The sequence below is a fragment of the Schistocerca serialis genome, chromosome 3 (genome assembly GCF_023864345.2).
Source record: "Schistocerca serialis cubense isolate TAMUIC-IGC-003099 chromosome 3, iqSchSeri2.2, whole genome shotgun sequence".
NCBI lineage: Eukaryota > Metazoa > Arthropoda > Insecta > Orthoptera > Acrididae > Schistocerca > Schistocerca serialis.
This window is the reverse complement of record NC_064640.1, coordinates 773124827-773150183: the sequence shown is the minus strand read 5'-3', so window position 1 is coordinate 773150183 and position 25357 is coordinate 773124827. Positions and strand designations below refer to the sequence as shown.

At 40.0% G+C, this 25357-nt stretch overlaps 1 protein-coding gene across 3 annotated transcripts in view; it reads right to left on the bottom strand.

The window, feature by feature from the left end:
• Window positions 1-11217: 11217 nt before the first annotated feature.
• Window positions 11218-25357, bottom strand: part of LOC126470616 (contactin) — a 155573-nt gene continuing 141433 nt past the window's right edge. For 2 of the 3 annotated variants that reach the window (XM_050098571.1, XM_050098572.1), the window contains exon 22: window positions 11219-14159. In XM_050098571.1, the coding sequence (XP_049954528.1) occupies window positions 14053-14159 (107 nt within the window). In that variant the 3' untranslated portion in view covers window positions 11219-14052. Of the gene's footprint in view, window positions 14160-19702; window positions 19761-25357 lie in introns of all 3 variants that reach the window. The other variant, XM_050098573.1, reaches the window with a different exon arrangement.

The following is a 25357-nucleotide window of genomic DNA, read 5'->3' as shown; positions in this document are numbered from 1 at the left end:
CTGTCCTATTAACCGTTTCATCTTATTTTTATTTTATTAACTGTACAGCAACGATTTATGATAGTGCACTAAAAGGGCCAGACACAATGTTTTCTTGGTTAAATTCACTGTTCTTTATACATGTATCCGAGAACTGAAACACTGTTATGTCCACTTAATTTAGTTATAAATGTGTCCTCCCATCCAGGACCAGTTTGTGCCACAGTTTTTGACTTACACTGGGTCACAACCCAGGAAGAAGTTTTGAGCTTAACGATACAAGACCGAGAGCCTTCTAACATATAATGCTGTTTAGTCTCACAATTGAGTTTCCCCTGATATTCACAAAAAGAGGACTAATATGTAAAGCATAATAGAGTATTTTTTTCTTTGACAATGCCTTAGATCTGTGGTTAGCACATCTGCCTAGTGAGCAAGACTCCTGGCCTTGATAGAAGTTTTCATTCGTCACTTCAGTCTGCACGTATCCACCATAGATGTTTGGGACTTGAAAACGTCTCTGGAACCATATAATTTCATTTGATTGAAGTATAAAATATTTCCATTGTGTGTGGGGTTGTTGAACTAACTGCTCAAGACAATTTTCAAAGAATGTGTTCAGTGTCTGTACATACCACCTGTAACAAATCTATAGATGTCCCAGTCTATGGCAGATAGATTAAAGTCACCTCCAACTAATACTGCATGACTGGGGTATTTCCATGCTACTGAGTGTGGACTTTCTTTAAATGATTCTATGGTCATTACAGCAGAATCGGGTGGCCGGTAAAAACTTCCAATGATTGTCTTGAGTTCACTGGGACTGGTTATTTACATCCAGATAACTTCATAGTCAGACTCAATTTCTAACTTAATAGAAATAGTATGTTTGTCAGTTGCAATGAACACTCACCCTCCTATGTCATTTAACCTGCCTTATGATGCGAGTTTCATGCCTCTTTAAATATTTTACAGCTTTCTACATCGAGTTTCATCCAGCTCTCAGTTCCAAATATAATTTCAGTGTGACAACTTTCTTGTAGTGTGGTAAATTCAAGGACACTGTTAAGAATGCTTTGGTAATTTACTGTTAAAATCTTGATCTTCAAAATGTCTTAACTCTTTACACAATATGATTGTGAGGCCCTTGCACTATTGCCTAAGCTTAAAGAATATAAAATAAAAATGAAACAAGTGCACTCCACAAGAACTCTGCTACCTGAGTAGTGGCTTTCACTGTGTACCAGGTTCCAGCTTGTGGTCTTCATCCTTTGTTTGGAGGCTACGAACCAGAAATGGCTTACTGTGGCCACTAAAAATAAATTACATGCCAAAAAGGGGTCCATGACTGCATGGTAATCTTGCTTACGTCCTTCTTGAAGGAAATCTATTATTCTTTGCTGTCTATGTACCTGGCTGACTCATGGTCACATCCTCAGGTGAGGGAATTCAAGCCATTGCCATTGTGATGGTCCTCTGTTGCTAGCCTGTGCCCTGTTATAATGCACTAACTTTGCTGTTTTGTACCATACACTGAAGCTTGGCAATTCTTTGTCTTTACTCTTAGGCAATGACATCTGAGTGATGGATGTGGTTATATATTACAGACAGTGATTTACGTAAGCTCATTTAAAACTTGTCACTATGGTCTCATTGCCATACCTTACCTGTTGGAGTTTCCGTTCATTCCCTCTGCTTTTCACCTGGCTCTCTGCCTTTCAATATGCCATGAAGATCAAATTGGCAGTCTGTCCTGTTCTTCTACTGGAAACTTTCAGGCTTCGATTATTAAAGGAAAAAACGGACTGATGAACTTGACGTTTAGTCCCTTTCAACCTCCCCTTTCATATATATGAAGTACCATTGTCATTTACGCATAAATGATTCCAACAGTCTGTCCCTAAGAATACTAAATATGTAAAACTTAAAAAACAACTGCATTTTTGTTCATACCAATATAACTTAAATTATTGCATGATGTACTGACAACAAAAATGGACTATTACGCTACGTTACAAATTAATACAATGTATTGTCATTGTATAAAATGCCATTTTAATATGTATGATACATTTGTGTAATCAAAAGGGAAGCAAGAAATTGAAGAATGGTGTACAGAAAAACGTACAAGCAGAAAACCAAAGTTATAACTGTGGGTTCTTCTACATAGTGAAACAGAGTGTGGTGATACTAGACAGTGTGTGGTAGGATACTAGACTTGCATTCTGGAGGATGCAGGTTCAAATCATTATCTGGCTATTCGGGTTTAGATTTTCAGTGGTTTCCCTAAATCACTTATGGAAAATTCCACAATAATTTGACGAGGGTACAGATGTTTTCCTTTCCTATACTTCCCCAATCCAAACCAAGTGAGGTGGCACAGTGATTAGCACACGGGACTCGCATTCAGGGGGACGACAGTTCAAAACCCGCATCTGGCCATCCAGGTTTAAGTTTTCCATGATTTTCCTAAATCGCTTCAGGCAAATGCTGGGATGGTACCTTCGAAAGGGCACAGCCAATTTCCTTTCTAGTGCGAGCTTGTGCTATATCTCTAATGACCTCATTGTTGACGGGACATTGAACAGTGATCTCCTCCTCTTCCCCAATCCAATCACATACTCTTTCCTAATTACCATCACTGCTGATAGGATGTTAAACCCTGATCTTCCTCCATTCTGTGATGCAGAAAAGAAACTGCTCTATTGAATAAAATACTGAAGTGCTAGGATGAGATCCCCAGCACACCAGTCAAGACACAAGAAGTATGATGTGGTTAGGGGAAAAAGTATTAATCTGGGATTAAAGGAACTGTCATGTCCTGACACAGTATACAGGGGGAGACAGGGGGTTTAAGGTCAGGCTGCAGTTTCCGAGCAGTGGAGGAGCAAATGCAGAAAGACAAATTCCCAGTGAAGACAGGTTGATGACTTGGATCAGCATCAAACACTGTCACAAGGCATCTACGAGAGATGGGGATTTTGGGACTTGACAGGATGCTTGCAGCAGGAGACACATGGAATTCAGGGGTCTGACTAACACTATTTATTTGTGATCAGGCTAACTATTACACTGAAGGCTAATTGTAAGCATTAGAAAAAGTAAACGAGGCAACTGGTTGCACAACAGAAGGCAGTGTCTGAAGCCATTGGGGGAGGTGTTAACAGAAGTAGTGAAGACTAGTAGCATGTTAAGTACAAAGTTGAGGGCAGCACTGAAAGTGAGAAAAACAGATATGTCGGAGCTTGCCGAGGCTGGGCACGAGTGACACGGAGTCGGCACTCCAGCGATCTGACAGAGAACTTCCTCTGAATACGACAACAGTTGGTTTTAAAGAATGGTGGGAATGCATCATTTCTCCCTTCCTATAGTCGATCCACCAGTCCACCTGCAATCTGGTGAGTCGTTCTGCAGCTCCAGGGCACCTCTGGCCAATCCCCTACCACTAATCGGTAGGTAGGGATGCTTCTGGATTTTACATTAACTAAGTTCAAGTTTGGTATCAAATGTGTTCAGCTGAAAGCTAAACATCACTGCCACTCCAATTATGGCCAGCAACAACAGTATTTTACGCCACTTGGCCCTGCCGTCTGTGGGTAGGGACTGCTGTAGTAGCACTCTAACCTGTGTAAACCCACTGATGCAGTTCTCAGGAGCAAGTATCAAGCTTGCTGCTTCTGCTAAGATGCGCCTTTTTGTGGCCACCTTCTACAGTGACACCTTATGACAGCAGCTAGGTGACGGATGGAGTTCCCAGTTAATTCTCTGGAGTGAAACTTCTCCCCTGGGACAGCTGCATACAGTGTCTGCGATTTGTACGGCTCTAGTATTTCTGGTAATCTAAACACTACCATTTTTGCCTGTTCTCTGCATTGTCTCTGATTTACTACCTTGGAGTGACCTTGATGGCTCTAAATAGCCTTACGCATAACAATGTACAAGTCATTATGTCATCAATATATGACCGAATTAACAGTAAGATGTGCTTTAGAAGATCCACAGTTTTACTTGTCACACACATCCTATACTCAGGTTGTTAGTATTTGAGACAATGTGTTGCTGTACTGCTCCAGGTCCTAGTGAACGTGACTTTCCATTGCATTCAGTTGACCTCTAATAAACTGCTAACACAATTTCTGACACTGTGTGAGTGTCTGTGACAAATGCTGATACAGTGCAATATTGTGCATGTGCTGTTGTGCATGAGAGAGAGCAACTGCTGCCATACAGTCTACTCTTCTCAAGTAACACCCGAGAGACCTCTGAACGTACCGCCTCCACCTGACATACGAACTGCCATTGCCATGGCTTTTGACAATGCTGTACACCCTCACACCTTAAGACAGTGGAGATGGGTTTCGGATTTAACTTTGTAGTTTTATGCGCAGTCTCATGATTGCAAACTATATACCATCCTTTCTTTTACCCTTACAAGGTAAAGAAAATTCTTTCACCATGAAGATTTACATCCGCAGCTTGTGGTCTAGTGGCTAGCATTGCTGCCTCAGGGACTGGGTGTTGGTGTTGTCCTCATCCTTTCATCATCATCATCATCATCATCATCATCATTTGTGACAGTGGCTAGATTGGCTTGTGTAAAAAAAAATGGGACTTTGTATGGGCACTGATGACCACCCCACAAACCAAACATCACAAAGATTCACATCACTCAGTAATACATAGAGATTGGAATCATTTCAGAATCTGTAAAAGCAATTGCACCAATATGTCTTAAGACAGTATCAGTTTTAGCAGTAAAGTTGATACACACACTAAGTGTAGAATAAAAGAGCCAAGTAAGATGAGAATGTAAGAAAAAATATGTAACATGTTTGTGGTGGCTATGAGGCTCAGTAATTGAGAAACAGGAAGCACTAATTGGAAAGGAGAAAGGAGCATATCCAGGAGGGAATAATGAAAAGTACATTTGGAAGGTGCGGAGAGGAGTTCATGATACTGTTGGCTGTAATAAAATTTATGCTTCTGGGAATATATATTTCTATTAAGATTCAGATTTGTGACTGACTGGAGTAGTAAGTAATGCTGTGCAGTGCATGTCTAGTCATGTAAGTATGGCAAGTTTTATGGTGGTCATTATTACACAGTAAGATGTGCAATGTTTGCAACCCACACAATGATTTTTGCATACAGTCTTCCCTCAGAAAAGGCATGATGTGAGGAGCAAGTTTTATAACAGTATTTATTAGGTGGGTAAGGGGCAGATGATGAAATATGTAATATGACCTGATAACACACAGTACATTGAAGATAGGTGTGTGACCAGCAGAACACCACCAACAAAAGTTACACACACTATATAATTTGTGCAGAAGCAGTAATGTCAATGTTAGATCTTGTAAATTATTTTTATTTGTTTTATATATGGTAGGAGTTTTGTGCAATTAAGACAAACTGGTTTGTCATGAACCAGAACAGCTATCATACTGGTCATCTCTGAAAAGAGGGAATTAGCCTTTTGTTCAATATTTTGTATCATAAGCAAACAATGAAATTTTTTAGCAGTCCTTTAATGTATTTTGAACTGGACTGATCTGAACCCAGAATCATACCTAAAGATAACCAACATCTTAAGTTCAGAAAATATAATGTAACTGGATAGATTAAAAACCTACTGACCAAGTGGCTGCAAGAGAACACACACATAAAGATATTGAAATTTGCAAGCTTTTGGAGCCAGTGGCTCCTCCTTCAGGCAGAATGGCTGAAGGGGAAGGAAGAGAGGTGAAAGAAAAGGACTGGTGAGGTGTACGAAATGGGAAGAATTTGGCAAATGAGATAATGCAGGACATGGCAGTAAACATTGATCAATATGGTTTGGCAAAAACCCATGCATGAAAACATGAAAGAACTGCACAGAAGCAAGGTAAGTGGAGATGGAGAAGAAAATTGCCATCAAATTTGCAAATAAACCGGCAAAAGACAATTGGGAGAAGGCCTTACAGTGCAAACTATAAACGAAGTTACACGCAAATTTGTCAATAACAATGGACCCATCTAAGTGCACGGAAATAAGTACTAGAAAAGACGTCGGGGAAATATGTAGGTTAATATAGGTCATACACATAAATAAGCAAGCGAACTAGCACATAAGGTTGAAAACAGATAACAGTTTGAATAAGATAGATAACAAACACAGACGAGTGGGTTACATGAGAAGGAATTATGGTCACACAGACAAATGCATTAATGAAAATAATCAATTTTTGGAAATATAATGAACTGGGTAGACAAAAAACTCTATACACCAAGAGGCAGCAGGAGAACACAGATGAAGATGCTGAAACTTGCAAGCTTTTGGAGCCAGTGGCTTCTTCTTCTTCTGGCAGAAGGGGAAAATAGAGGACTGGTGAGGTGTAGCCAATGGGGAGGGTTCAGAAAAAAATCACCCAGAACCCTGGATTGGGAGAGACGTATAAGACAGGATGAGAAGGAAAGACTGATGGTTGGGGACTGCGACGGATGAGATTTGAAAACATGAGAGCTCATAGGTGGAAGATAGGGTAATACGCAAACAGAGATTACTGATAAAACATAGTGCATGAATTAATAAGAGGGGAAAGCAAAGTGCATTTTATGTGGTAGAAGTGGAGGATGGGAAAAAATAGACAGGTCAAAAAACAAAAGATATCGAAAACTAAAAGAGAGTGAAGAAAGTAGCAGTTACTGTCAAGAACTGCTGAGACCAAGTAAATTAATGTAAATTAAGGCCAAGTCAGTTGCAAGAACCAAGGGCATGAAAGCCAATTCCCACCTGCTCGTTCATGAAAAACTGATGTCTGGGGAAACAATCCAGATGGCACGTGTGGTGAAACAGTCACGATGTCAATGTAGAGCATGTTCTGCAATAGGATATTGTGTGTTGCCAGTATGCACCCTATAGTAGAATGCCATTAATCCTAGCTGATAACTTAGTGGTAGTCATGCCAGTGTGAAAGGCTGAGCAATGTCTACATAACAGCTGGTACACAATAAGCGTCATTCACAGGTGGCTGTCCTTTTGATAATATATGTTTTTCAGTTATAAAGCTGGCATAGGTGGTGGTAGGAGGGTGTATAGGGCAAGTGTTACAGCACAAACCAGTAACAGTGTTAGGAGCCATACAGTAGGGAAATGGGTGCACAAGGAGCAAAAGGTTTGACAGGGATACTGCAGAGATTGGGAGGGCAATGAAAAGCTATTCTACGTGTAGTGGGCAAAATGTCGGACAGAATGGATCTCATTTCAGGGCATGATTTTAGGAAGTCATAGCCTTGTTGAAGTAGGTGATTAATACACCCAAGACCTGGATAATATCATGTGACAAGAGATGTATTTTTAATTTGAAGAAGTAACAGGACTGGATGTGATGGCCCGGGAAATCTGCTTTTAAACTAGGCTGGTGTGGTAATTACATCCAGTGAAGGCCGAGGTGAAAATGATGGTGTATTGCTGTAAAGAGTCTGCATCTGAACAAATATGTTTGCCTTGACTGTCAATGCTGTATGGGAGGGAACGTTTGACATGGAAAGGATGGCAACTGTCAAAATGTAAGTAATGTCGTTTTCCTAGTATGTTTAATGTGAACTGAAATGTGTAGCTGACCTTCAGTGAGGAAGAGGTCAACATTAAGGAAAGTGGCATGGGATTTGGAATAGGATCATGTTAAATTTAATTGGGAAAATTTATTTAGAGATTCCAAGAACTTTAATGGACCAGTCTCACCCCGAGTCCATATGACAAAGATGTCATCAATGTATTTAAATCACACCAGGTGCTGACAGTCCTCTCTAAGTGACCCATGGAAAGGTTGGCATAAGAAGGAACCATCCTGGTTCCCATGTCCCTCACTGGTAAAGTAATTGTTGGTAAGTATAAAGTTGATTAAAGCGAGCAGGAAGTATTTCGTAGGGTTTGAATCAGGTGGGCACTCATTGAGGAAATGTCCAGCAGCAGACCGACCACGTACATGGAGGATGGTGATATGGACTATAGAGGGAGGTAGCATCAATTGTGACATGCAAGGTGTGTGATGACAGTGAGAAGGGCCCATATTTCAGACGTTTATGTGTTTAGTTATACTTGTGTACTGAAGCATGCTTATGTGAGCCAGTTTTTCTGCTACAAAAGAATAACTTCCTGTATGCAAGGGCAACACCAAGAATACAACAGAATCTTAGCTTTTCAAACAGAAGAGAAGAGGAAAGAAAGTAAGAAAGGTATGGGTTTAATGTCCTGTGGGCTACTAGGTCACCAGAGATGATGTGCAAGCTTGCATTGAAGATGGAAGGAAGGATATTGGCCACATATTTTTCAAAGGAAACATCCCAACATTTGCCTTAAGCAGTTTAGGGAAATAATAAAAAAACTAAATCATAATGGCTGGACAGAGATTTGAAGCACCATCCTCCAAAATGGAAATCCAGGAATCTAATCCCTGCACCACCTTGCTTGATTCTCAATTTGATGGTTGACACAATCAAAGGGCATGGAGGATCAGAGATGATGCCAACAGACAACTTACTTATTTAGTTTATTGCTCTGAAAGTAGTCTATTATTAGTGGCTATTCGTTTATTGTCAAGTTTTCTAAGTGGGTGTAATTATTGCATACTTACGATATTAGAAACCATTGATTACAAGGACAACTGAAAGAGCCCTACAGGTCGGCACAAAATTGTAATTCTCTATTAAAAATACTCTCATATCCAGAATCCTTACTTTCTGACAGCAACATAATGATTTTTCTAATTTCCTTTGTGGTCATATGTTTGAAACTACAATTGCTGGTGTAAAGTATGCACTGGAGAAAAACATTACATGTGGAAAACTTGTACCCATTTCACATACATTATGTCCACAGTCTTCAATATTGGTGACAATTTCACGCGACTTGATTTTTGTCACTGATTAGGTGACAATCATCATTTGCTTCCACTAATACTATCCACTGATGAAGCCACATTTACATGGAATGGAATCAACAGCACAGATAATAAACATTGAAGTCCGCACGAAACTCCACATCGTAGAGTGGGAACCAATTTCCAAGTCTGTTTTTTGATCAGTGTTTGGTGCAGCATGACTTAACACGTTGATAGACCCAGTCATTTTAGAATAGCAAATGACAGGCGATAATTACTTGCAAGTTTTGGAAAATTTGCTTGTTGAACACCTCGAGGATGCTGCTTTGGCCATGTGGACTGTTATGTACTTACAGCATGACTGAGCTCCTCAACATTTTACCTGATGCATGAGGGAATATCTCAAATGCACTTAACCTATCACTGGATTGGTCGTGGCAGGACAGTTAACTGGACAGGTACATCGCCAGACCTCTCAGTACTAGATTATCGTCTATGGGGCTGGGTGAAGTCTGAAGTGTAAAAACAGAAGGTGAGTATGCAAGATGAATTGCTTGCTCGCATCATAGATGCTGCTGTCCTCATTAGGGAATGTGCAGAGTCACTCAGGCAAGCAACACAACATATTCTTCCAACAGTGCAAAAATCCAATGAAGTCGATGGTGGGATATTTGTCAGTTATTGCAAATTCTACAATAGCTGCAATGTGTTAAAAATATCTACTTTTCAACTGATACTTTGTAAAGCGCATATTGTAATGTTTACTAACTGTTGTACATGTGTAAACATGACAATGTATTGAATAATGTACATTAAATTGTCCTTTCTTAGAAACCATTTGAAATAGGGCATGTGCCCATGTGATTTATTTATTTTGCTTCAAATGATTTTTCATGAGTACTGATCATTCCTACTGGGACACTCTATACATGATGGCAGCTGTGAAAGCAAAGGCAGTCGCAGTGGTAGTTGTACACGATCCAGTCACAGTAATGTGACCAACACCTATGTTCGATGTCAAATATGTAATAATCATCCACAGACGGCAAGTGGCAGCACTAACAGTGGAGAGCATTCAGCGCGTGTTAGGGGATGTGGAAAACAGTGCAGTAGTTGTCTTAATGCAGAAACAGAGTGCTTTAACTACACGACCACGGGCTTTCGGGCCAATCGTGGAATCATTTCTGAAACATCTAAGTTTGTAAACTGTTCGCATGTCATCGTGGCAACTGACTGCCCAGATGAACCAAGGGGCTACCGACAGTGTTTCCTCAACTACTGTTCAGTAAATGTTGCTGCTTATGGTTCTTCGCAGCAGGCACCTGGTTCGTGCACCCATGCCGACTGTTGTTCATTGGCAATGACGGCTGGAATTTGCACACAACTGGATGTCCACTGAGTGGTGATATGTGGCCTTTCCAGATGAATTGTATATTATATACCCCAGTGGACAGATGGCCATTACCATGTGTGGCATCAAATGCCTGCAAGCAAATACCCTGCGAGTGTTATGGTCTGGGAAATCGTTTTTGTGGCATTCTCTCGGTGATCTCGTCATTCTGGAAGGCACAATGGATTAATTTGTTTTTCCTCGGCATGAAGGCATCTACCAGCAGGACAATACAATGTGTCACATAGCTCACAGTATACGTGAGAGATCTGAAGAGCACCAGGATGAGTTTACCGTACTCCGCTGGTCACCAAACTCCCCAGATTTATACCCAATCAAGACTCTGTAGGGCTACTCCAATCATGCTATTCACACCATGGACCCTCTATCGAGAACCCTAGCGCAATTGGCCACGGCATGGCTCCACATCCTTTCAGAACCTCATCGACACACTTCCTGCATGGCTTGCAGCAGTCCATGCTGCAAAAGGTGGTTATTGCGGCTTTTGACAGGTGGTCACATTAATGTGACTGGTAAGTGTATTATGGCAGTAGAAACTGTATTTTAGTTATGAACAGTAGCTGTTGTACCGAATTTTTGGTAGCAAGTATGTGGTTTTTTGGGTTACAAAACTGAGTTGAAGTTTTGTTAAAGTGTAGTTCAGAAGCCGATCAGAATAAAGTTGGAAAGTTATTCATTAAATCGAATTCGAGTTCTCATTTCAAAACTTACCTTAACAGAAATGCAGATTAGATGCCAGTATATTCCAATAGCAAGAACTCAATAATGCAGCAGCAATCATATAGAAACATCAATAATTCTTGCAGATTACCTGTTCAAATAATTAGCGATACAACTGGAAATACAGTTCATTCACAGCCTGAAGCACACACAACCAATAAATTGAAAATCTGCATTTTATTAATTTATTTTCATCAGATACTTAAGGATCAAGGAATGCTACAGTAACAATTACATTATGTATTATTCCTTGGTAACCTCTATTTAGGTCTGTAGCTCTAATTTTGTGATGTCTGTTTATAAAATAGGTCTGTTTATTGCACACAAATAGTTAACATGCCATTAGGTGCTAGTCATCAAATGGTCTTTTTCTTTCAAATAAATACTGATGACTTCTCATATGACATTACACTGTACTCTGCGTGACTTAAATACTTCAGCTGCACAAAACTGCAATATTCTGCAGTTCCTGGATGAATAAAATATTTGAGACTATAAAAAGAGTTTATTGATAAAAAATGGAACATACATGGCAAAATAATATTCAGATCTTTCATTATTATATAAAATACGTTTAATAAAGCTTGGTTGTATACAAAATTATTGTATTGAATTTAAAATGATTACATATAATACTGTACAAGAACTGCTGCAAACATTTGAGTATCTAAGGAGGTAAGTTATCTCTAACAAATGAAAATACTTTATCATCAATAAACCTTCCCATTTTAGGGAATATCAGTAAAATAATTCCAACCACAGACAGTTAACGTATGTTTTACTGGTTTAGAATATAAAATTTACTGAACAATCCAATAAAATACTGACACATTTGTGTAATACGTTTCCAACACTTCTATATACAGCTTGCATAAAACTATTTTGTCATACAAACAAAACACTTGTTTATGTTAGTTATTGACATCACTGTCTAATGTTAAAGCTGTTGTCCTGTGCACAAACATTAATTTCCCGTGAAAAATTTAAAAATGACAATTGTTTGAGCTGCCTCACTTCACACACCTGATTGCACAGCAAATATAAACAATAATTAAACATCATTATCTATTAACTACATCCTATAAAATACCATCACCATTACCCGTAACTGATACGGGTTTGGACGGATACCGATAAGACCAATACTGGTGCATATAATACTCTCTGTAGAAGAAAAATAAAATTTCATTGTTCTTATTCCTGTCTACAGTAGACACTTGTGTTATCAAAATACTTTTCTTTACTGTTTCCCAACTGGCATAGCAGATAAAGAAAGCGCGTCTCCATTCTCTGTCATATGTTAATGACAAGAGAAACTGAATTTAGAGGTTCCTGCTAAAAGTCAACAAAGTTCATAGCTTATTCTGACGTTGTCTTTGAAATAAAAGGTGATACCTGTCTAGGACGTCAATGAATATACTGCAGAAAGAAAAAAGTATTTTGAAGCTATAAAAGAAATATTTATATACTTGATGTGGAAAATGGCAACTAAACTTGCTAATGCTGCAATAGTTACTCCGCTACAGCAAAAACTGCTCAACTAGCACGTCTATAAACCTTGGTAAATGAAGTCATGAGAGCTTTGGTGACAATAAACCATGAAGCCAGTGGGGATACAAATAAAAGTGTGCTGATAGTAAAGTGATAACAGAATTAACAGATTACCTTCATTTTATGTACATATTCTTAGGCATAACAATGATACACAGCATGTAAACTAATGAGAATATCTCCTCCATTAAAGCAGATATGTAGGGGCTCCCCCTCTCTCCACACACACACACACACACACACACACACACACACAGAGAGAGAGAGAGAGAGAGAGAGAGAGAGATTTTAATTGTCATCACTACTTTTTATTGCTGGTAGTACATTCCAAGGGGATGTCAAATTCATTAAAAATACATACTGTGATACTAACAATCAAACTTATTTTGATCATATGTATAGATAATTATTATCTTGAAATTTCAGACTTACTTACATCATTTGTGGTACATATTCTGTCATAATTTATGATACTATAATACTCCCTACTTTCATGCGATGCATTTGTGTTAGGTACCATCCAAAATGATACACCAGCTTTAACATACTTGAGTACAATTTTAAGGAATTTATATAGCTAACTACAACTGGAGGATTGAAAATATTTCAAAGTTCTCTCACACACTTTTGTGACACATGAGAAATAACCCTAGTATCTGTTTGAGACAATCACACAAATTTAACTAAGGCACACATCTTTTTACATTCTTTCCAGACATTTATAATGCTTCCCTTAAAATTTAACAACCCAGATATGTACAATAAAATACAAATATCTCACCTTAAGTAATAATTTTTGTTATACTAGAGATAGATAACTGGGCACAACTACTTGTCTAATAGAGTCTCTGCACGGAAATAATATGCTGTTCCCCAAAGTTAAGAGTGTGGGGTTGGCAGAGGGCGAGAGGATACAACATACGATGAAACAGAGAAATGAATCGTTGCTTAGAAACAAGTTTTGCAGCCCAATTTCTGGTATAACAAAAATTGCAACTCAAGAAGAGAGAATACTTTAGCTACGGAAACATAATCACAGATGTGGACGGAAAAAGACTTTTTATATAAAATGTGGTATTCATTAAAAATTAAGCAAAAATATTTCACTTTAAGCATAAAATATTTTGAATATATTACAGTCTTGATTCAGTAATTGATAAAGAATTACTAACATTTGGGCTAACAATTGTCAGCTAAATACATTACAGAAACAGTCTAAGGATACCGACATGAGAGTAACAAATGCGTATAATTGATCAGTAAAGTAGATCTAATCTTTTCCAATATTTAAATACAACCCAAACAAAGGCAATAGATTACCAGATGTAACAAACAGGCACTGGCATTCTGTGAAACTGTTTATGCTGATTCTCGCAGATATACCAAATCAGCAACTGATATCAGCATGAATACCTTCTAACAATTCAAACACTGTTCTCGAAGGGAAGTGTAACCACTAATGAGATTCCACATCTGAACTATAATTTGTATGACTATAAAGGCACTTACGGTGTAGAAACTTGTGTTTAGTTACACAATTTCCAAAGGCTTCAGAAGCAAAAGGAAACCAAATACTATCACAAGCACTGATGACTTGACAGCAACTACATTGCTTCCATTCAGCAGAGACTCATCACCTATAAGAGGAAAAAACTCTAATTAATGTCTGTTAAAAGTAACAAAAATTATATCAGAGGACAAGCTTGCTCAATAATCGATATATATTTCCAAAGAGTACCTTTATCTAAATACAACAACCGTGGATCAGTATAAAAAGCACACAAAAAAAAGATGGTCTAATTGTCTCAAATTGTGAAATAATAACTGCACCAGTTAATTTTTTCAAATATTAGTGAACAAGACAAGTCCCGTTCGACACTGTGGTAACAAAACAAATAATTTAGTATAACACAGGCTCTGTACACCTCACTTTTCGATTTAGGTTTATGTCCTATAAATTGAAATAATCAGAACGTGAATGTCATGCAATAACTCTTACAACAATAATTTAGTGTGATTAATAACATTCATTCACCTTTTAGAGACAAGTGCTACAAAATGGTAACAATCTTCTGACTCTGCATAAACAGATTAGAAAGTTGGTTTGTACATCATCACAGACAAGACAGCATAAAAAAATAAGTCAACTAAATGAAGTATATATCTGCTTATGAGATTGTCTGAATATTCTTGTGTTGCAGTGGCTTCTTCTGTAAACCTCTATGTAGTGGTCATGTTGAGCAACACTATACAGTTTAAGATTTATGTGAAGCTACACAAGAGGCTGCTCGAAACTTTTGGAATGCTCGAGGAAGCCTTTGGGGATGATTGCCTTCCCATATCACAGTCGAAAAGGTGGCACAAGATACTTAGAAAAGGTCAGGAGGAGGTCGGTGACGAAGCCCGTGCAGGATACCTGTCAACATCGTGAACGGGTTATTTTGTTTTGTTTTAGGGCGCGAAAACAACTAAGGTCATATGTGCCCATATCAGAACCAAAGAACATTAAGAAGAAAAAAATGACTACATGTTAAGCCCAATCGATGGAAGGAAAGACAGCTAAAAACAGGGACTTGGAGGAAGATCCATAAAATATGCCACAGAGAAACGGAGGTCCCGAACTAAAGATTAAATGTCCTTCGCCAACTGCTACGATGGATAAAAAGTAAAACGAAGTCGACAGCCAGCGCGTCAGTCCCTAAAATAGCCAATAACTCACGCAGCACACACAAACGAGAACGTAAGTCATTAAAAAAAGGGCATTCCATCAGGAAATAGTGAACCGTTCAGAAGTCGAGGTCAATGAGCACATAATGGTGGGGGAGCACCACTTAACAAATGGCAATGGCTAAAAATGACAGTGCCCAATATGCAGCCTAGCTAAAACGATCTCCTCACAGGAAGAGGGACAAGACGAGAGGTCGTCCGAGCCGATGGGAGAGGCTTAATTCCCCGAAGCTCGTTCCCACGAAGGAAGGGCCAGTGGTGGTGCCAAAGTGACACCACCTGCTGACAGACGGCAACACAGAGACCATTGGAGGGAATGGAAGAACTAGCAGTGTCAACGGCCTCGTCTCCCGACAGACCGAAGCGACCAGGAATCCATATAAACATCATAGTGGATCCATCGAGAGTGAGCAAGTGACCACTTTCCTGGGCCCATTGCACTAAGGGATGGACGGTGTACAGCATACTAAGGCTCTGAAGGGCACAGAGAGTTGGAGCAGATGACGCAATTGAAAAGCCTATGTTGCTCGATGCACTGCGTGGCCTGATACAGGGCAAAAAGCTCTGCTGTAAATACTGAGCAGTGTTCCGGAAGTCGATACTGAAAATAATCGGTGCCAATGATGAAAGCACACCCGACACCACAGTCAGTTCAAGAGCCATCAGTGTACACAAAGGTACTATCACGAAGTTTCGTGCAAAGGTTGTGAAACTTATGGCAACAGAGCGAGGCTGGAGTAGTGTCCCTAGGAAGCAAATGAAGGCCAAGATGAACACGGGCCGCTGCATGAAGCCAAGGTGGTGAAGGGTTCACACTCATCTGGATAGTGGTAAGTGGCGTGAAGTTAAGCTGCCAGAGCAAGAGCCGAAAGTGAACTCCAGGAGGTAACAGAGAAGAGGGGGGGGGGGGGGGGGGGGAAGGTCAAAGCAGACTGGGAAGAGATTCGAGAGCTCAAAGCGGTCGTGAGGATGCAATTTTGTTTCCTGGAGGCAGAGAACAATCAGACACTGCGATTCTAAGAGCAGCCCTAAGTCCTCTTTGTTGGATCAAAGGCCACGAACATTCCATTGGAGGAGAGTCATGACAAGGAAAGGGGAGGGAGGAAGGAAAAAAAAATGAAGTGCCAGCCTTCGAAGACTCACTGCTACTGGGCGCAGAGGCTGGAGGATCCTGCTCCACGAGATCTACAAAGATGTTGGCAGTCTCCATCTTTCGGCTTGCGGGGCCAGGGCAGAAAAACAGTTGGTGGTGTGCGCCAGTGACACGGAGGTCAGCAGTGTGCACCGGTGACATGGAGGTCAGCCGGGCGAGGATATCACATAGTGACACCGTTGAAGAAGATTGCCTAGATGGCAAAGCAGAAGACCGTTTGACTTCTTGGAGCCTTTCCGGTTGGCAAAGGAAGCCTCAGAAGTTTGTTGGCTGGAATGATGTAGGAACTCTTCATGGCAGTATTCCTCCTGTCCTTTCTGCCCTGCCAGTTGTGTAGCAGGTGACTCCGCCACATGAGGTGAACGTTTGGTGGCTTGTTGCACAGCTGGAGGAGGAAAGGGGGACACTACCATGACACTGGGTGATTTTACAACCGCTGTGCTGAATTTGAGGTCGTATGTTTGTGTGGCTATGTCCTTCATGGAGCGAGATGTAACAACAACAGTACTGTAAGTGCCAGATAGTAAAATGCAGTGTTTGCAACTAGTCAACAACTTGCAAGTGACTAGGTAAGGCACTTTTTCCTTCACTTCGATCTCCTGGATAGCCCGCTCATCAAGATACGCGGGCCAGTCTCGAGAGGAGGCAGCACGGTCGCCATTTCAGTTGATACAGCGGGGAGAAAGAGGCGGACTATCGCCCCTGAGCTTCCCCACCATAGGTTACACATTTGGCCCTGAGTCGACAGGACATTCGAATGTGGTTGGAACGATGACACTGGTAGCAGTGCATCGAGTTCAGAATGTACGGTCAGACTGTGATAACTTCATAACCTGCTTTGATCTTTGGCGGAAGCACCACACTATCAAAAGTGAGAAAAGGAGAGCATGTGGGCATTAAGGATGCATCTACCTTTTTCATCTCTCAATGGACTGCAATGACACCCTAATCAGAGAGGTACATACGGATTTCTGCCTTGGTCAGACTGTCAAGCAACCTAGTGTAAATAACACCATGGGAAGAACTCAGCATTCGATGGGCCTCGACGCGAACAGGATAGCCATAGAAGAGTGATGCAGCAAGCAATTGTTGTGCTTGAAAATCAGAAGTAGTCTCCAAAAGCAAAGTGCCATTGTGTAAACGAGAGCAGGATTTCATAGGGCTGGCAAGTGCATCAACACCTCTCCGAATAACAAAGGGATTTACTGTTTCAAAGGACTGACCACCTTCAGTACGTGAAACCACGATTTACTTTCGTGCAGTTGGGAGGGTCTTTGAATCGTGAGCTTCATTCCATTTTCGTTTGGTAGACGTTGACTGTGAAGATGATGATTGCCACATTGCGAGAAAATCCTCCATGATTGCCAGTGTCTCCGTGGCATGCTCCTTCCAACTGGGGGCCCCCTCAGAGGGGAGCTCACCCGCCTTAGGTGATTGTTCATACCTCATCACACCTACCAAACACCTGACAGAGGGACCAATTAACAATTTGGGAAGGTAGCAGCTAGGCAAGCGCCCCTCCCTGGGCCTGGTCTGTACCAGGTGGTACATGCAAACCCTACCTGTTAACATGGGGCTGGGAACTACATGTTACCCAGTCATCTGTTACACATCAGACGCGTGGGCCAGCCTTCAGGAGTGCAAAGGGAGGAAAAAGGAAAAGAGGAACCTGAAACGCAGAAGTGGAGGAATAGTAGGAGAAGGTGAATGAAGAAAGAAAAAAAGGAATGAAAAACAGTGGAGAGACTGTTCTGATGTCAGCTACTGCAAATGCAGAACACACTCCCAAAAACATGCTAGGTATGTTCCCCAAGGGAGAGGAAAAGGAACAGCAAGAGGATAGACATGCAGCACAGAAGGAAAAAGATGCTGCAAAGGCTGGGGCCCCTTGGTAGCCAAGCACGAACCTGTCGTATAGCGGCGAGCCCCCTGGGGGGATCATGAACGTGTGACCATGAGTCTCATATGCACCAGTTACTGAAAGAGTGTTCACTTGATGTTGGCATCATTGAACTTGCCAAAAATGGTTGTCCAGGAAACTGTATCAGAAGATATGTGCAAAACTTGTGCCCACAGTTTTGACCAATGTGCTAAAGCAACAATGAGTGGAAGTGTGTGAAGCATTCAAGCAATTGTATGAAGATGACCCTAATTTCCTGGACAATATGATCACTGGGGATGAGTCATGGGGTTTTCACTACAATCTGGAGTCAAAGAGGCAGAGTACAGAATGGCAATGATGTTGTCGTTGTACCAAAAGAAAGTTCACACGAGCAAGTCTCATGTGAAGTCCATGCTCATTGTTTTTTCTGATGTAATGGGGAGAGTGCACCTGACCCCCTGGTCAGACTGTCAATGCTCAATTTAACAAATAAGTGCTTCAGAGACTGAATTGCAGGGCAGCCTGCACCTGAAAGGAGTTCTCTACTTTGTCATGGAGCAATGTTCCAGCTTACACTGCCTTTGTTGTCACTGCCTACCTGACCCAGATTGGTGTGACAAAGGTGCACAGCCACCCTACAGTCCTGATGTTTCTGGACAAACCCCATAAATTCTAAGTCAAGAGTCACATGAAGAAAGTATAGAAGTTGACCAATACGGACACTTATCTCAATCGACTTATTAAAGTGATGGTAGTGATAGTAATAACAGTGGCAGCAAATGTGCTAGAAGCGCCAGTGAAAGCAATGACATGGTCACCTGCCAGCAGTATCACTGACACAATAGGAATCCAGTTGTTATAGTCTCTAATTACAGAAAAGGAAGATAACAGGTATGTGTCATTCAATTGTTGAATATTTTTAAGGTGGGTAGTAGCAGAGCTGTGCGCTCTCACTCCAATTAGTGTCCAGTTTTCTCACTGGACACACATCTCACAGCCCGTACTACACCGTGTCAACTGTACGAAACACGACAAACCAAACAACATATATCTTACACACATGCTATTAATCATCCAACAAACGTGGACTTCTAAGTACTCAAAAATTCATGCTTAAGCATGTATACCTAACACATGCCAACACAGACCATGAAACAGTTTGCAATGTAACATTCTTTTTTAGACCACGCTACAACAGTCAAAGATATTTTGACAACAAAGCTTACAGGGAATCTGTATTTTTTCATTTCTATAGTAACTCAGTCTTGTAACAGCATGCACAACAGCACTGGAAAGACAGAAAAGCACCACACTCACAAACGTGTGTGCACATGCGTACCCACACACACACACACACACACACACACACACACACACACACACACACACATGCACTGTATTATAATTATAAATCTTACTTCCAAATAAGACTTCTCCGCAAATCCTTGCAACAAAGGCACTAAGAAACAAAGTTTCCTAAGAAAAGAAGTAACATACAAAATTATTAATTGTATCTTAAAGAAAATGTTCAATAAGCACAATTTAGTATACAATATCGAAACTCAATTAAGGGGGGGGGGGGGGGAGGGGAGAGAGAGAGAGAGAGAGAGAGAGAGAGAGAGAGAGAGAGAGCAACTCTTACTTATCCAAAAAATACACTATCCTGAAAATTTATATCTGATGCTACCAATATTTTCACTCTGAGCTGTTACTTAACTTACTTTATTGTAAAGCACCTTCAGTGGCTTTAAAGTAAAGCCAAACATATATATTCTAAGACTTTTATTACAGTTGCAAAAGGTGGTATATAGCCTATAACTTGTATAAATGGTCTTAACGAAGCATCCTGTGTGCCCTGAAAGGGGATGATTTTAGTGACATTCAGTGTGTTGTGAGCAACACAGTAATGGAGGTACTAACCCAAGCTCATCACTATGTTTCTGAACACCACTGAAATACAAGCTATTATCATATCAATTCATGTACAGTGACGGGCTTAGACAACATCTCACATTACAATGCAGCACATAACCTGTACCTCTTGTGCCCACAAGGCACAATGTAACCTCCTGATCACTCCATAACCTGTCACAAGAGACCATCAATGTTTACCTCTGAGAATAGTTATGTAAGAGATTCCTTCTGTCCATGGTGGTGTAACAGAGCAAATCTATAGTGGATAAGGAAATTTGTGACTGACACAGAAATAGTAATATTTCTATTTTGATTAGTGGTCCCCACAACATATCATAATGGATAAAATAGTTGCAGATGCTAATATTGTGTGGAACTGATGAAAGGTTATCCTGAAGCTTAACAGAAATCCATAATATTAGTTATTTTTTGTTTTTAGGCCTCTCTTCTGCAGCCACATTTATACAAGTTATAGATTATATACCACCTTTTGCAACTGTAATAAAAGTCTTAGATTATATGTGTTTGGCTTTATTTTAAAGCCACTGAAGGTGCTTTAAAATAAAGCAAAATGTGTGCAGCCTAAATAATACTTTTATTACAGCCACAAAAGATGGTATATAACCTATATTACTCTCTCTCTCTCTCTCTCTCTCTCTCTCTCTCTCTCTCTCTCTCACACACACACACACACACACACACACACACACACACACACACACACAGAGAGAGAGAGAGAGAGAGAGAGAGAGAGAGAGAGAGAGAGAGAGAGATTTGTCTCTGCATCATAAATTTAAAATGATACCAGAATTGTTAGTCAATAATGCACACAAAGGTTCCGGCATGAAGGAAATGTAAAATACCATGAAGCAAATGGAGCACAGATACTGAAATCTGACTACCATGTTTTGCATCTAACATCATGTGGAGGTGCTATCAGAATTCAGAAGTTTACAACCTGCACAGCATTCAATGAGGATTGGGTATTAAAAACATCAATAAAAATAGTTATGCATCAACTGTGATTCTTCTACAGAAACTACTGCATCTGACTCTTCTATAGACACTAGTGTACCACTGTGAATGCACTAGTAAGAGGAGCTTTAAGAGTCCATATGGAAAAAAAACATATAGCTTGTTTTCATGATGTAATGTGAGAGGATGCTATTAATATACATTGTATGCATCTGAAGTGCTTCTGTGGCCATATGTTGGTCTGAAGTTAAAATAATACCATAGTTTGTCTAAATTCTGGAAGGCCACATATGACACCCAAAAATAATTTTTATCTTCCTGGAAATCAGTCTATGTTGAATTTTGGTCAATGGGATTTTTACAACATTCTATCCACAAATTGTTCCAGTTTCTTCAGAGAGGCAGGAACGGGTAATAACCCACCGATTCTGGAACACAATTTTTATAATGAGAGTCTTTGGCAAAAGATTCTGGAACACAATTTTTATAATGAGAGTCTTTGGCAAAAACCTATCTGGTTTCTTGTTGTGCTAGATATAACTTATCTCAAGCTTCTCACAACACCACCACCACCATGAGCTGACTGTCATGACTGATGCTGTGCTGGTATTTTAACTGATACAGCATTTGTATTTTTTGTGTAATAGTTGCTTAAATTACATTTAATCTTGAAGTGAGAGAAAGAAAGAAAGCAAGAGAGAGAGAACGAATTTATTCTGGCAACTGTCTGTAAATTATTTAATGCTTTTACACTTGTGTTTGTTTCTTGTTGCAATACCATGTTAGCACAACAATGTTTCTTATTCATCTTGGAGACCTTTACCTTATGGACATGAGTCTAATTTGTATTGTGCAGCAAGGTTAATTTCCAATTCAACCACAATAACCAAGGTTTTTTATGTATCAGTAATGACAGTAAATGTAATAATAGAAAGTCCTGGGTGGAAAATAATTAATGGAAGGAGTGAAGGTAATAACTGACCATATAGTGGAGATGCTGATCATTCGAAGGCACAAATACGAGACTGCAAGACTGAAAATATTACTATGCTCTAGGTCGATGTCCTCCTTCAGAGAGAAATAGGACAAAATATACATACAAACACACATACCACTCCATGGCTACACTGTCCCAGTAAACTACACCATACAAAAGTTGCATATAGTGCCGGTACAATGGTGAAGACTGAGACATTGTGTGTGTGTGTGTGTGTGTGTGTGTGCGCGAGCACGCACATGCGTGTGCATGGGCGCACGTGCTGTACTGGTTAGCTCTGAAGAAGGACATCATTAAAAAGCTTAGTTTTTGCGTTTGTGCCTGTCAGCCACTCAACTCTGTAACTATACAATGAGTTGCTATCATTATTCCTTCCATTACATTCATTCAGTACTGACACAAACATTTTTATTCTCTCAATACAGCGAATACATATGTTGCTCTACAGACACTATCCTCATTATATCCCATACATGATTTTGACTCTCTTCTGTGTATCTTGCTCGCAAAGTTCATACTCCTAGCCTCTTCAACCACATCTCTGGTGCTTCACAACATTCTCTGTAACAAGCTACTGCCGAATTGTGTATGTCAGTGCTGGAGGTCTGTTAAGGCCCCCGTAAACGATCAAACATTTTGTGAAACTTAACTACGCTTGTCAAATATTTGGCCAGGTATGGTGCAGTTTCACGTGTTTGTCAAGCATAGATTGTTTCTGATGTGTTTGAGAGAAATTCTGATTGACAGAAAGTTTGACAAGATGGCAGACATTGTATGTGTTGATGTTTCACCACATTTGTTTAGTGAAAAATTGATTTATTATGATTTATCTCATTTTATCGTGAGTTTCTGCTACTATGAAAACTACGATCAAGTATAAAAACAAAATTGCACAGACAATTATTAAAATAGTAGAGGTACCATATCTTTCCTAGCCATATATTACACATGAAGAGGTTATGAACAAAATCAATATTTTACACATACAGTGACATACAAGTGGAGTGGAATGAAATAAAAGAAATTGAAGTTCTCTGGTTCTTCCATGGATGATATGGGCTATATGTTCCCACATTGAGGTATTTTAATGACCTGTCATTAAATGACCAAGTAGAAGAGAACAAGTTTTTGCATACTTTGTGTCTTCTTTTTCAATGTGAGGTTGAAGTAATGATGAACAAGTTATTAAACGTTTCACTGCCCATCTGCAGGAAGTTTTTTTAATCATCAGGTTCTAGCTGAAACATTCCCATTAACAGGTTTCCAGTTGCATATTTCTCATTTTAAACCATTCCCTTGACCAGCATCTTGTTTTCTTCTTCTTTAAACACAGCGCAGAGGCAACGTTAGAAATGCTCTATCAACATCTGTAGCCATTCCCACTAGTGGCAAAAGACAGTGTATAGAATAAGTGTCTGATTCAAAAGTAAGGTTAAATTGACCAGCTTTCTTAGTACAGGTATGTGCTTGTTTAACACATTCATGGCTAGACAAGAGTGAACTTGATGGCTAAGTTTGCTCTTTCAGGAGGGACTTAATAACTTTGGACTTAATTTTTTCTTTTTTGAACATAGTGCCGAAGTCAATGCCAGGACTTCTTTGTATGCATTTGTGGCTGTACTCACTATGCTCAAACTACACACGAACACGAATAGTGTCTACTTCAAAGTGAGGTTAAACTGACAAACATTGTTTGAACATGTATGGGGTTGCTTGGCAAATCCATGGCTAGATAATAGCAATTTTATCAAAAACATTTGAGCATTTACAGGGGCCTTTAGCCATTTACACACTGAATCTAATCAGTACTGAGACACCAATTAAAATTTAATCAGTCACTGAGCTGTTGCTTCCCTGTATTGTTTTAGGCACAGTCACAGCTAAAGGTGAATTATGAATAAACCACACAAGGAAGGAACATTAGGATTTAATGTTACGTCCATGACAAAGTCATTGAAGATGGATCAAGAGTTCAAATACTACAAGGATGGGGAAGGAAATCAGTCATTTTCTTTCCAAAGGCAAGAGCCTGACATTCACCTCAAGGAAATCACAGACAATCCATTGAATGACCAGATACGGGTTTGAACCCCACTCATCCCAAATGCAGGTCCACTGTGCCAGTCACTTGCTTGGTAAGTGAATAAACGAGACATTCTAAGTCTGTCTCCAATAAATACAATAATGGCTCAATAATATTAACATTTGGCAATTGTGGAGACCAGAGTAGACATGTTAGTTTATGCTCGTTTTCATCAGACCAATGTATGTCACTTTCAAGTGTGTGAGAGATCACCACTATCTTGGAAGATGTAATCCTGAGGTCGGGACAAAACTTGCTTTACTGGATGAACAGTACCCTCTTTCTGTATGAGCATAGCACACACTAAAACACACATCATCACTGCATTCAGGCTTGTATGATACCTCTAGTACACTTCATACAGTATATTAGAGGTTTTGATTAGTCAGGATTTGTTATCCCTGGAGCACTGGGTGTCTCCTCCTGGTTTGTAATATCAGTACTGATACAAAGTTTCCTACAGTTACGACACTGAATGCTGGAAGATCTGTGATTGTTTTCACAAATGCTCCAACTATGCAGGAATCAATGAACTTGCCACTGTCCGAGGTCTTTAAGGTCCAGAAAAATGATTGATTAACGTAATATCGTAGCAATTAGAACACAGTGGAGGCTTATAACAGTTACAGAGATTTCCAGAATGAATTACTCAATAACCCTCCTGGAATAATAAACAAATGTATGCACCTGTATTAATCTATTTCTGAACTTTGGTTCAGAAGTGATTTAAAAAGAAGTGTTAAAGATATAGGAGTTCATAGATGCAAACTGTTTAACCCTCTATTGCATGGCTGTTTTTTAGTACATGAATTTCAGTGGGGGAAAAAATTGCCCTGAGGTAGGGTCTGACACACAAAATACTATGTAACATGTTGAACATATAAATTTTGACTTGAAACTTCCTCGCAGATTAAAACTGTGTGCCGGACCGAGACTCGAACTCGGGACCTTTGCCTTTTGCGGGCAAGTGCTCTACCAACTGAGCAACCCAAGCACGACTCACGCCCTGTCCTCACAGCCTTACTTTTGCCAGTACCTCGTCTCCTAAGGCTGTGAGGACGGGGCGTGAGTCGTGCTTGGGTAGCTCAGTTGGTAGAGCACTTG